Source organism: Myotis yumanensis, unplaced genomic scaffold (genome assembly GCF_028538775.1).
Source record: "Myotis yumanensis isolate MYYU_CA2020_CCGP unplaced genomic scaffold, mMyoYum1.0.hap1 SCAF_1, whole genome shotgun sequence".
NCBI classification, from domain to species: domain Eukaryota; kingdom Metazoa; phylum Chordata; class Mammalia; order Chiroptera; family Vespertilionidae; genus Myotis; species Myotis yumanensis.
In genome coordinates, this window is record NW_027223752.1 from 99,517,413 (window position 1) to 99,530,299 (window position 12,887).

The 12,887-nt window shown below is 40.0% G+C and overlaps 1 protein-coding gene across 3 annotated transcripts in view; it reads right to left on the bottom strand.

The window, feature by feature from the left end:
• CDC123 (cell division cycle 123) overlaps positions 1–12,887 on the bottom strand; it is an 84,009-nt gene that overhangs the window by 4,975 nt on the left and 66,147 nt on the right. For 2 of the 3 annotated variants that reach the window (XM_070428423.1, XM_070428418.1), the window contains one exon: positions 2,000–2,128. The exons of the other annotated variant lie outside the window; for it this stretch is intronic. In XM_070428423.1, the coding sequence (XP_070284524.1) occupies positions 2,000–2,128 (129 nt within the window). The remainder of the gene's footprint in view (positions 1–1,999; positions 2,129–12,887) is intronic. 3 annotated transcript variants of the gene reach the window in all.

Consider the following 12,887-nt stretch of genomic DNA (forward strand, 5'->3'; position numbering starts at 1 on the left):
GAAAAAAATTATTTCAGAGATGGACAAAAGGAAAGATGGTCACACTGAAGGCAAAGCAGCAGCCAGAAGAGCTGGAAGACCCAGAAGGGAGAACATGCCACAGAAGCTGAGGGAAGAGATGCTGTAAGAACAAGAGGGTAACACGTTCAAATGGTGCCAAGTGGTTGTGTGAGAGAAGGACAGTGGGTCGTTCACTGGAATTAGCAACAAAGCAGGGGAGCCCTTGCCAAGAGCAGTCGATGTGGGTGGCAGGGACTGAGGCTCACTGGGCTGGGGAGTGACAGGTGAGACGGTGAGAAGCAGCAGGCAGCAAGGACAGATGACCATGTAAGGAAGTGGCTGTGCCGGATGTACAATTACTGAGTAGTTACAAAAAAGCAAGTTATGTAACAGCATGAGGGAAACTAGTATGATCCCACTATGTAAAAATGTATGGTGCATCCATAGAAAAACACGTCTGGAGAATATATTAACTCAAGTGATAAGAATGGCTATTTGGAGGTGGTAGGATTTCCAGTCTTGCCTCTTTCTAATTCCCTCTCTCTTTTTTTAAATGACCATGCTAAACAACAAACCCTGTTTTAATTTTTTTATATTATTTTTTGTTAATCCTCACCTGAGGATATTTTTTTTAATATATTTTATTGATTTTTCACAGAGAGGAAGAGCAAGGGATAGAGAGTTAGAAACATCGATGAGAGAGAAACATCGATCAGCTGCCTCTTGCACACCTCCTATTGGGGATGTGCCCGCAACCAAGGTACATGCCCTTGGCCGGAATCGAACCTGGAACCTTTCAGTCCGCAGGCCGACGCTCTATCCACTGAGCCAAACCGGTCAGGGCAAGGATAGAGAGAGAAACAATGATGTGAGAGAGAGACACATTATTTGCTTGCCTCCCACACGCATCCTAACCAGAGATTCGAACCTGGAATCCAGGTATGTGCCCTAGACCAGGAATCGAACCCGAGACCCTTCAGTGTGTGGGCCAATGCTCTAACCACTGAGAACATCGACCAGGGCAAAAACTGTTTTAAAAAAGATATAAAATACTCAAATACTCACAAGATAATACTAAATGAAAAACTTGAGATACATAAGTTCATATGTAGTATAATCTCATTTATTTAAACAAGTTTATTTGTACGTGGAAAAGACAAGTTAGTATTAAAATATAAGCAGTGGGTCTCAAGGCAGTAGTTTTATGGGTGATTTTAGAATTTTTTTTAAAAATGAGCATGTAGTACTTTTATAGGAAGAACAAAGCTTTCCAAAGTTGTTGTTTCAAGAAAGTTTGGCTGTGAAGATGAGAAGAAAAGGAGAGAGTAGCTAGGTGAAGATATGGGCTTAAAGAATTTGTCTTTTTAAGATGAGATATCTGAACATGATTAACTACTGAGAGGTGGGAGTTGGTAGAGAGAAAGAGACAGTAAAAACAGGAAAGAAAATACATGACAGCACAAGGTATGCGAGAGATGGGAAGGAATGGTATGTTGGGCAGGTGGAAGTAAGACTTAGAAGGATGGCTGCAGAAAAGGTTGGAGACTTCCTTACAATGAAACTGAGTGATACCACCAATGGATTATCTTTTCCTTTGAAGAAGGACATGAAACTCTGCCGAGAAGAAAAGGAAGCCAGAGGTTCAAAGGAACATGGAAATGTGTGAAATGGCCACTGTGGCTGATGGAAGAGCTGATGAGGGAAACAAGACATTGTAATGAGGGCCACTTGAACTTGGGGTCAAGGACACAAGTCTCCAAGAAAAAAAATTATCAGAAAAAATATATCAGATGACCATTATTTCTTTAAAGGACGTTAAATGAATGAATCACGTGTGCACACCGTTTCTTGCTCACTTGCATGGGCAAGAATCTCCTAGTAAATTTGTTATATTCTGTACTTCCCAAGGGTACAAGCCACTGCCTATCCAAGTGCCTAGAGAACTAGCAATTGTTAAGATTAAAATATTTCCTTTACGTTTTGACTTTTACTGTCTTACCTGCTCCAGAGCATCTCCTTCACTAAAATCACCTTTTAAGTTTCGTTCAGATATCAGTTCTTCCCAGGTAAACAGTAGTGAATCTGTTACCTCACCAAATGGATTAAAATCGATTAGCCACACCTTCCCCTGTAGGACAGAGAGAAAAATTAAGAGGCATAGACTAAAATCAAACATTTATACTCTATAACCTGTCCTCCAGGTCCCACCAGAGGAAGTCCCCCAGGTTTCATTGAAAAAAGGCCACAGCTTTTTCTAAAGGGAAGGTCACCTGTAAATACAGAGAAGAGACCTAGAAAAGAAAAGCCTACAAAGACATATATTTCAAGTCCTGCTTAGATCACATGAGAATTTTAGGTAAAAACTCCAAGCAGGAAAAAGGAAAATTTCACAAGAAGTTAAACCAAACATGACCGAATGCTTTCAGGGGGTATCTCTGATTATCTTTCAAGATTACCTTTGCCCTGCAGAGGAAGGAAAGAGCCAGAAATTCCAGAGAGCACCATTCCTTACCCCTGAGAGGCCGCTGCTGCCAAAGATGCATTTTGTTAAGCATATAGAAAGAAGTACAGAAATGCTCAGTTTTGTCTAATTTTAATGTAATATTGGTTTGTCTATATGTTAGAGCATGTGAAAGGGAGATCTAAAAAATATATCAACCTTTAAAAGAAATGTCTAGAAAATAAAAAAAAAAACCTCAAGATGGCGGCATAGGTAAACACCGGAAATTGCTGCCTCGCACAACCACTTCAAAAATACAACTAAAAGACAAAACGGACATCATCCAGAACCACAGGAAGGCTGGCTGAGTGGAAATTCTACAACTAGAAGGAGAGAGAAAAGCACACTGAGACTCAGGAATGTGCGGAAATAAAGTGCAGAGGTACAGAGGCGTGCGCGGAAAGGGCTGGCAACTGAGGACGCAGTTGTCTTTTTCAATCGGGAGGGAGTCACAAGCTCCCGACTGCTCTGAACTCCAGTTCAGGGTGAGTCTCTGGGGACCCAGACTCATACGGGGAGAAACTGGACTGTATGGCAGCGGACGGAACGTGAGGGCAGCTTTCTCTCAGAGGTGCTTGCAGCGATTACCACGGGACACTGAGACCCGGGACCTCTTAGGGCAGGGCTGAGGATCAGCCATAGCTGTTTGCTCCGCCCTGTTGATTCCCTGAGACCCAGCCCCACCCAAGCTGTGCGCAGAGGCTTTTGCATATGAAAGGCCTGGCCCTTTGCAATCTGAAAATTATCTAACAAACTGCAGCTGGGTCAGAGAGACCCAGAACATCCAAAAGAAGGCCCAAGGCCCCACAGCAGCTTGCATTGTTTCACAGCTGGGCCTCATCTGGGCACCTCCAAACCCTAAACAAAGAAGAGGAATCTGCATATCTCTCCATAGCTCCTGCTGGGTAGCCTCAGGCAGAAGCTAAATTAGCACCTCCTTAGAGATACAAGAGCCAGTGTACCCAGCGGTCAGAGTGGGACCATCCAGATTACAACTCCTCAGATCCATAAGGGACACACTCAGGGGGCAGACTCAGTGAGCACCAAAGCCCTACTGAAGCAAGTCTTGCCCCAGAAGGGTGTCTCCAGCACAGAAGTTCTCCCACTGTAGACACAGCTGATTCTCACAGCCAATTGGCCTGGAGTTCAATTCCTCCCAGTGATACCAACAACAATCAAGGCTTAACTGCAAGACTGTGCACAAAGCCCACAAAGGGGTGCACCAAGAGTGCCCAACTCAGGTAAGTGGCTGAGCCACTGGGCCCTATAGGACACCAAGCACAGAAAGCCACTCTATCAACACAGGGAAGCATAAAAAATGCAGAGACAAAGAAACAGGTCACAAATGACAGAAATGGAGGAAAGCAAACTACTGGATATAGAGTTCAAAACCAAACTTATAAGGTTTTTCAAGAATTTTCTAGAAACCTCTGATAAATTAAGTGAGACCCTCGAGAAATCTAGTAAGACCCTCGAGGTTATGAACAAAGGACCAACTAGAAATTAAGCATACACTGACTGAAATAAAGAATATTATACAGAGTTCCAACAGCAAACTAGAGGATTGCAAGAATCAAGTCAAAGATTTGAAACACCAAGAAGCAAAAATCACCCAACCAGAAAAACAAAAAGAAAAAAGAATCCAAAAATATGAAGATAGTGTAAGGAGCCTCTGGGACAACTTCAAGCTTAGCAACATCCGAATTATGGGGGTGCCAGAAGAAGAGAGAGAGCAAGATATTGAAAACCTATTTGAAGAAATAATGACAGAAAACTTCCCCTATCTGGTGAAAGAAATAGACTTAAAAGTCCAGGAAGCGCAGAGAACCCCAAACAAAAGGAATCCAAAGAGGACCATACCAAGACACATCATAATTAAAATGCCAAGAGCAAAAGACAAAGAGAGAATCTTAAAAGCAGCAAGAGAAAAACAGTCAGTTACCTACAAGGGAGTACCCATACGACTGTCAGCTGATTTCTCAACAGAAACTATGCAGGCCAGAAGGGAGTGGCAAGAAATATTCAAAGTGATGAATACCAAGAACCTATAACCTAGATTACTTTACCCAGCAAAGCTATCATTCAGAATTGAAGGTCAGATAAAGAGCTTCACAGATAAGAAAAAGCTAAAGGAGTTACTCACCACCAAACCAGTATTATATGAAATGCTGAAAGGTATTCTTTAAGAAGAAGAAAATGGTAAAGATACAAATTATGAACACCAAATACACATCTATCAACAAGTGAATCTAAAAATCAAGTGAATAAATAATCTAATGAACAGAATAAACTGGTGAATATAATAGAATCAGGGGCATAGAAAGGGAGTGGACTGACTTCTCAGGGGGGAAGGGGTGTAGGGGGTGCAGGAAGAGACTGGACAAAAATCGTACAACTATGGATGAGGACAGTGGTGGGGGGGTGTGGGGTAAGGGCAGAGGGTGGGGTGGGAACCCGGTGGAGGGGAGCTATGGGGGGAAAAAGAGGAACAACTGTAATAATCTGAACAATAAAGATTTAATTTAAAAAAAAAAAAGAAATGTCTAACTTCTCCTACTCTGAGAGTAGAGGTGGGCAATATGACAGCTCCAGGCTCAGAGAAAGGATCCTCCTGAGCTGGTCAGACTGAGTTCAGTGAGAGTCAGGGGCACCTCAGGATAAAGGGCGGGGCGCTGACATTACAGCACTGGGGACCTGAAGTCCTGCCAAGAGACTGAAGCCAACAGATACCCACAGAGATACAGGTGACATTTAGTAAATACCCTTTTCCTTCAAAATGTTATCTTTGCTCCTCTTGATTTTTCTCAAAACATTCATATCATTGCATCGTTTTTTTTGTTGGTAATTAGGTTTTCCTGTAAATGTGTAGTTATCATGTCTTGGTCAGACATGAGTGTGTAAAATTACAAATGCCTAAAGTACTAGGTTGCCGAGCCACCATTATCAATATCTAGCACTCTTTCTCATCTCAGTTAAAGAAAAAATTTAAGAAATATCTAATTAGGACTTGCTCCCAACAGCAGAAACATCTGGTAAGTGGCAAAGAACCATTACAAGAAGTTGCACCACACACCATTGGGTTTCTTGTTTTATACAATGCCAGAAGAAAACCTAGAACTCTTTCAGGCCACTTGAGTTGCTTCCGCACGGCAGTTAGGCACCCACTTGCACAGTCTTTGACTATGTGAAATAACGTCAGCCATTAACTTCTTGGTATAATGTCAGCTTTGCTTTTGGAGTAATTACAAAGATGTCTTTGGCATGCTATGCGTTATTTTAACAAAATGGGTATTTTCTAACCTTCAAACCCTTTCTACTTGAGTTTTATAACCAGTAAAACCATCTCATTTATAAAAAGAAAACACTATTGGGCCTGTTAGTATAGGAATATTATGTTCTATAAACTAAAAATATGGCATACTGTAAAAAAAACAAAAACACAACGAACAAAACAAACTTAAAACACAAACAGATCACTACTTTTAGAACTAGTAATGGGCAGTTTGTTCTATAGTTCAGAAGACATTCTCTAATTCAAAGAAAAATAAAACCAGCTGTAATCAGGTATAAGACTATCAAAATGAGGATCTTATAGCTAGAACATGGTTTTCATGTGATAGCTCAGGCAGGAGACATCCTGAGAAATTCTATTTTTAGGCAATCCTTGAGATAAGATCAGCCCTTCCTGAAATCTACCAGCTGACCAGCCCCACAGCCCAAATAAATCCCTGTGCACTAGAAAGACACTGTGCTAAGCACTGGTGCATAAAGACTAATAACACAGAATCTATTCCTTAAGAGAGCTCAGTCCATACCAGGGGATAAACACACACACACACACACACACACACACACACACACCAAAAAAGAGAAATAAAAACCATCCTGCAATCACAGTACACAGGGGGGAATAACCCAACAGAGATAAGAACAAAATTGATATATTTTGGGTATTCTGAGACTAGTAGAATGTAAGGAGAACCTACCTAATCTTCATGGTGAAGCTGGAAAAGCTCTCCTTAGTAATTTGGAATTTGAAGATGATGGTGATGATTTGGGAGGAGGATGGATGGTGGGAGGAAAGCAGACCATTTCAGGGGAAACAACAACAATAACAAAAACTAACATGTGTGAAGGCCATGAAAAGACAGCCCACTCTGGACACAGGTTATTTCCTAGAGTGTAAAATACATGGGGGTCCCAGAAAATTATGGAACTTCAAATCAGTTCTAAATCGGATGAAATTCTGGTTCAAATAATCCCTTTAAATGTAAAATGAGATTACAAGAAAGAAAGGGGATCCCAGGCGCCAGAAATGAGGAGGAACCTAAAAAACAGAAGTAAGCATACAAACATTTGCAGTGGGAACCCTTGGGCGAGCTTCCTACCAGGAAGCTCAGGGCAGGGTTTAACATGCACATAGCAACAGGAGACTAGCCAGGAGAAGGGAATCAGAACCAAGAAGTGAACTCCAGAGGACTGCCACAGTCAGTAAAGGGCGTTTAAGATAACATTTCTAATGATTGGAAAAGGAAACAAAGAAGCCTGCCTTTCTCTGACTGGGGTCTGGGGAACATGGAAGAAGCAAATGAAATACTTGAAACTTAGAATCCTTAAGATTCTCACAGACTAAAAACTAAACAAACAAAACAAAAACAAGCTCACTGAAGATGAACCCATGGTAAAATAAATAGACTGGTTTACAAAACCCAAAATAAATAATCAATATGAATGAGAATATGCAAATAGAGCAACCAAAGGTTAAAGCCCCAAGAACTGAGGAAAATCATCATCAACCTAAAGGACAATATAAAATAAAGATATTAGTGTTAGGACAACTGGGTAAAAATCTAAAAAAAGACAAAGTTAGATCCATATCACATACCAGGGCAAATGCAAAATAGATCAAAAATTTATATGTAGAAGCAATGTTATAAAAGTTAGAAAATAAATGGAGAGGTATTTTTTAAAATTATGACTCAAATTCAGAAGTCATAAAATAAATAACATTTTATCTTCATGGTAAAAGACTAATAAAATGGGATAATCCCATTCCTATATTTTAAAGGATAATAAATAAGACAATAAAAAAATGGCAAACACATAGACTTGACCCTTACAAAAGATTAAATGCATCCTAATGCATAATAAGAAAAAAAAAGAAATTGAAACTATACTGAAACACCACTTTTCATCTATCAAAACAACAACAAAAAACCCTAGAAAGTTTGAGCACATAACTCTGTGGGCAAGCTTTAAGGAAATTTCCAGGTACATTTCCAGTGGAATTACTTGGTGTAGCTTCTACCAGTAGTACAAAGGGTAATCAAAATTAAAATACATTTAACCTTTTGAGCTTGCAATCCCATTTCTGGGAATTTATCCTGTAGATATACTTGCAGATGTATAAAACAAAATATATATTGGATGTTCATCACAGCACAATTTGCAAAAGTCTAGAAACAACTTATGTGTTCATCTATATTGAAGTAGCTAAACAAACTAGACAGTGTATCCACAGCACAAAACACTGTGCCACAGTAATAAATTGGGAAGCTCTCAAAGATACATTGTTTTTTTAAAAAATGTTTAAAAAGCAAAGTGCAAACTGTATATCATATGCTAACTCTATATAAGAAAAATGAAAAAATAAGTACATTACCTTTTTTTGGCATCAAGAAATACTGGAAGGATATAAAAGAAACGAATAAAAGTGAACTTGCAGGAGAGCGGAGGGTCAAGGGTATATTTTCACACTGATTTGTTTTTAAGTAGTGTGAATGTATTATAAATTAAAAACTTAAAAATAATTCAGCAGGTTTACAGAGCAGTGTTTTCCAAGGGCTAGGGTTCAGGGAGGTTCGTGAGGAAATTTTGGGAGTGAGGCAGTTCTACATCATCATTGTAGTAGTGATTACACAACCAGATGTGTTTTTTAAACTCATAGAACTATACACAAAAAGGGTAAATTCAACTCTATGTGAACTATATCCAAAAAAAAAAATCTAAGGAAAAAAGATCAGCAGTTTTGAATGATTTAAAATATAATAGAAATCAAAACCCTAAAACACAAGATACTGTCCTATATAATAAAAGGCTAATATGCAAATCAACCAACTGGCTGCCATGACGTGCACTTACCCCCAGGGGGCAGACACTCAACGCAGGAGCTGCCCCCTGGTGTTCAGTGCGCTCCCACAGGGGGAGCATCTCTCAGCCAGAAGCCAGGCTCATGGCTGGTGAGCCCGAGGTGGGGAGGGGGCCTAAGCCATCAGTCGGACATCCCCCGAGGGCTCCTGGAATGCAAGAGGGTGCAGGCTGGGCTGAGGCATCCCTCCCCTCCAGTGCAAGAATTTTGTGCACTGGGCCTCTAGTGAATAAATAAGCAGATTTTAAAAGTAACCAAATAGAACCTATAGAAATGAATATAGCTGATACAATTTAAAACCTAGTGAATAGGTTAAATATATCAGATCAGACAAAGCCGAAAGTGAACTAGTAAACTGGTATATCTGAGAAAATACAAAACACAGTACAGAGAGACAAAGAGGTAGAAAATGAGAAGTCAAGGGACATGAAGATAAAGTGAGAAGCTCTGGCCCTAACCAGTTTGGCTCAGTGGATAGAGTGTCGGCCTGTAGATTGAAGGGTCCCAGGTTCAATTCCAGTCAAGGGCATGTACCTTGGCTGCAGGTACATCCCCAGTAGGAGGTATGCAGGAGGGAGCTGATTGATGTTTCTAACTCTCTATCCCTCTCCCTTCCTCTCTGTAAAAAAATCAATAAAATAAAATAAAAAAGTGAGAAGCTCTAACACAACTAACTATAAATAAAGTTCCAAAGGCCAAAAGATAGAAAAGGAAGAGACAATACTTGAAAAGACAGCTGAACATTCTCCACAATTAACAAAGGAAGTGAATTCTTAGACCTAGAAAACATGACCCCAAAAAAGAAAAGAAGCCAAAGAATAATGGAACAGTGTCTTCGAAGTGCTGAGGCCACCAAACTGGTCAACTGAAAAATTCTATGCCCAGCTAAGCCTGTCATCATGCATGAAGGTAAACAAAGTCTTTTCCAGCCAAGCCAAAGGCTGAGGGAATTTATTTTTTTATTTTTTATTTATTTATTTTTTTCTCCAATTAAGATGTGAACATCTTTTTTTTTTATTATTATTGCTTAAAGTATTACAAAGGGTATTACATATGTCTCCTTAACTGAGGGAATTTATTACAAAAGAACATACTACTAGAAAGAGCTGGATCCAGAAAGCAGTGAGAGGCAAGAAGCAGTGGTACAAAGAAACAGAACAGCAACAATCATGACTAAGTTAGGGGTATAAACACAAAGTGGAACTAAATATCAGACATCATGCCCAGGCATGGCTCAGTGGTTGAGTGTCAACCTATGAACCAGGAGGTCACGGTTCAATGCCTGGTAAGGCACATGCCCGAGTTGTGGGCTCAGTCCCCAGTGTGGGGCATGCAGGAGGCAGCCGATCAATGATTCTCTCTCATCATTAATCTCTCCCTTCCTCTCTGAAATCAATAAAAATATATTTGAAAAATAAATTAAAAAATAAAAATCAGACATCACAAGACAAAAGCGGATGCTGGGAATTAGTGTACAAAAATCTTTGTATATAAAATTAACTTCAAAGCTTATTAAATATCCATATTAAGAATTAGTGAAAAAAAAAAAAAAAAGAATTAGTGGTTAATTTCCACCAAAATTAACAGAAATAAAAAACTAAACTTCAAAATTATTGGCTGGGGGTGTGGGGGTGCGGGGGGAGAAGGATGGTGAGGAGGAAGAATAAAGAAAAACCAGTAATAAACATTAAAAGAAAAATGGCATAGGAAAGCAAAGTAAACTGAAATTCAAGATCAGATGGTGGAAAACATTCAAATATCCAATATAATAAATGCAAACAATACTTACCAGTTAAAACCAGAAATTATCAGTGATTAAAAACACAAAACCGGCAATATACTACTTATAAGACATGTGCACACACCTAAAACCTAACAGCTATTTAAAAAAAGGACTGAGAAAGATAAATTCTAAGACCAAAAGAAAACTAATAACACAATCAATATCAGAGCGAAACATACTTAAATGCCAAAAGCACAAAAGCATTCTTAGGGATAGAATCACTGCCTGACGTTGAGAATTCATTGGGAAAACAAAGCCACTGTGAACTAGCATTTGTGGAAGAATATGACATCAAAGTCTGTAACACAAAAGCTAACAGAATTAGAAAGAGGAGATGTTAACATACCCCTGTTCAGTAACTGATAGATTAAATAGAGAAAAAAAATGAAGAAAGATTTTTTTAAAGTTTTAAAAAAGATTTCTGTATGTAAAAGGTTAAACATATACAAAGGTAGAAAAAATAGTATAAAGAACCCAATGTATCTAACACTCAGTTTCCAGTCATCTTGTTGATCTCCATGGCTGATCTTTCATCTATATCCCAGAATCTGTATTATTTTGAAGGTATTGTCAGGCATCATTTCATTCATGAGATATAAAAGATTATAACAACATTATTAAGCTTAATCGAACAAACAGCTGCAGAAACCTGACACAATAGAACTTGTGCTTTCTTTTTCAATCATTCATAGAATAGCTATAAAAAAGTGACCAAGTTGCAAAGCCAATTTCAACAATATTAAAGACTCAAGGCCAGACATAGTACCAGAACAGTAATATAAGGGGACTGGAATAATTTTTCAAGTATCTAAGGGCAATTACTCTAAATTCTAGTGGTGCATTAGCATCACTTAAGGAGCATCTTACAATACATGTTCCCAGGCCTCATCCCAGACCATCGCTTTACATACACAACATTAGAATCTATCAGCACTGACTCAACTCGCCAGCCGCAGTAAGAAAGCAGACACCTTAAAATATTGCCAAGCCCACACACTTTAGCTGTATTTCATGGGACCACATAAAAGAAGAGTTAGTTTTCTATAAGAAAAATCACAAAACTACATATTTAAGGAAGTCCCTAACAAACGCTGATAGTGACTAAATGCAAATTAGTTTTACATCATGGTTTAAATCTCTTCTCAGAAACTTTTAGGGTGTTTATACTGGTATGTTTCTCACTTTAAAAACATACAATAATTTTCCTTGTGTAAGATCACAGCAGTAATTACTTATGCACATCTTCAACTTCAATTAAGACACTTGCAGAACTGGATATTTGCCAGGGACAGACATATTGAGAGACTGGTAAATTCCAAATTTTCAAATGCCATTAACATAGTTGCATTAACACATAATTGCTTCAACTTTAATATCTGTAAAATGGCAACAAATAATACGTACCTCACAGGGGTATATGGATTGAGATACTGAATTAAATGAGAATAAAGCTCTTCTGAGCTGCACATTCCGGGCAAAGGGCTAAGTTTACTCCCTAATTGACTTGATCCAGCTTGTTACCATGCCAATGCCCTGGGTTTCAAGTCTTGAGATTAAGCTCCTCGAGGTCAGCAGATCATCTTGTTGGAAGCTTCTTATTAGAAGCATAGCATCTAACATATTACAGGCTCTTAAATAATCTACACTAATAAAAGAGAAACATGGTAATTAGCGTACGACCGCTACCCTTTTCATTGGCTAATCAGTGAGTATATGCAAATTAACTGACAACCAAGATGGCGGCCGGCAGCCATGCACTGAAGTGAACAGGGAGGCTTGCTTGTTCCAGTGACTGCGGACTCTAACGTTCCCCGCCTGCCGCTGCCGGCCTCTGAGCTGGCAGTTTGAAATATTGTAACAAATATAGAAGCTAAACAAAACCCCAGAAACCAGCTTTCAGCCACCGGGATCTCAGAGCTGGAGTTATACATTGTTTCGATTATAGAACGCAAACAAACCAGCTTTCAGCAGCGGAAGCCTCAGAGCTAGAGCCAGAGCTAAAGCTGGCCCAGAATAAAAAAAAAAAAAAGAAAAGAAAAAAAGGAGCGGTTGGGAGCTTCAGTCAATCGCCAGCCTGAAAGCAGCCCTCAGCCCCTCACCCAGACTGGCCAGGCACCCCAGTGGGGACCCCCACCCTGAAGGGTGTGTGACCAGCTGAAAACAGCCATCATCCCCTCATCCAGGCTGGCCAGGCACCCCAGTGGGGACCCCCACCCTGATCCAGGACACCCTTCAGGGCAAACCAGCCGGCTCCCAGGCCTCTATCCTATATAGTAAAAGGGTAATGTGCCTCCCAGCACCGGGATTAGCGGAGCCACGAGGCCTCCTGGCACCGGATCAGCGTGACAGGGGGCAGCGCCCAAACCCCCTGATCACCCTGTGACTCTGTGTGTGACAGGGTGAGGCGTCCCAACCCCCTGATTGGCCCTGCTCTGTGTGTGACAGGGTGTGGCGCC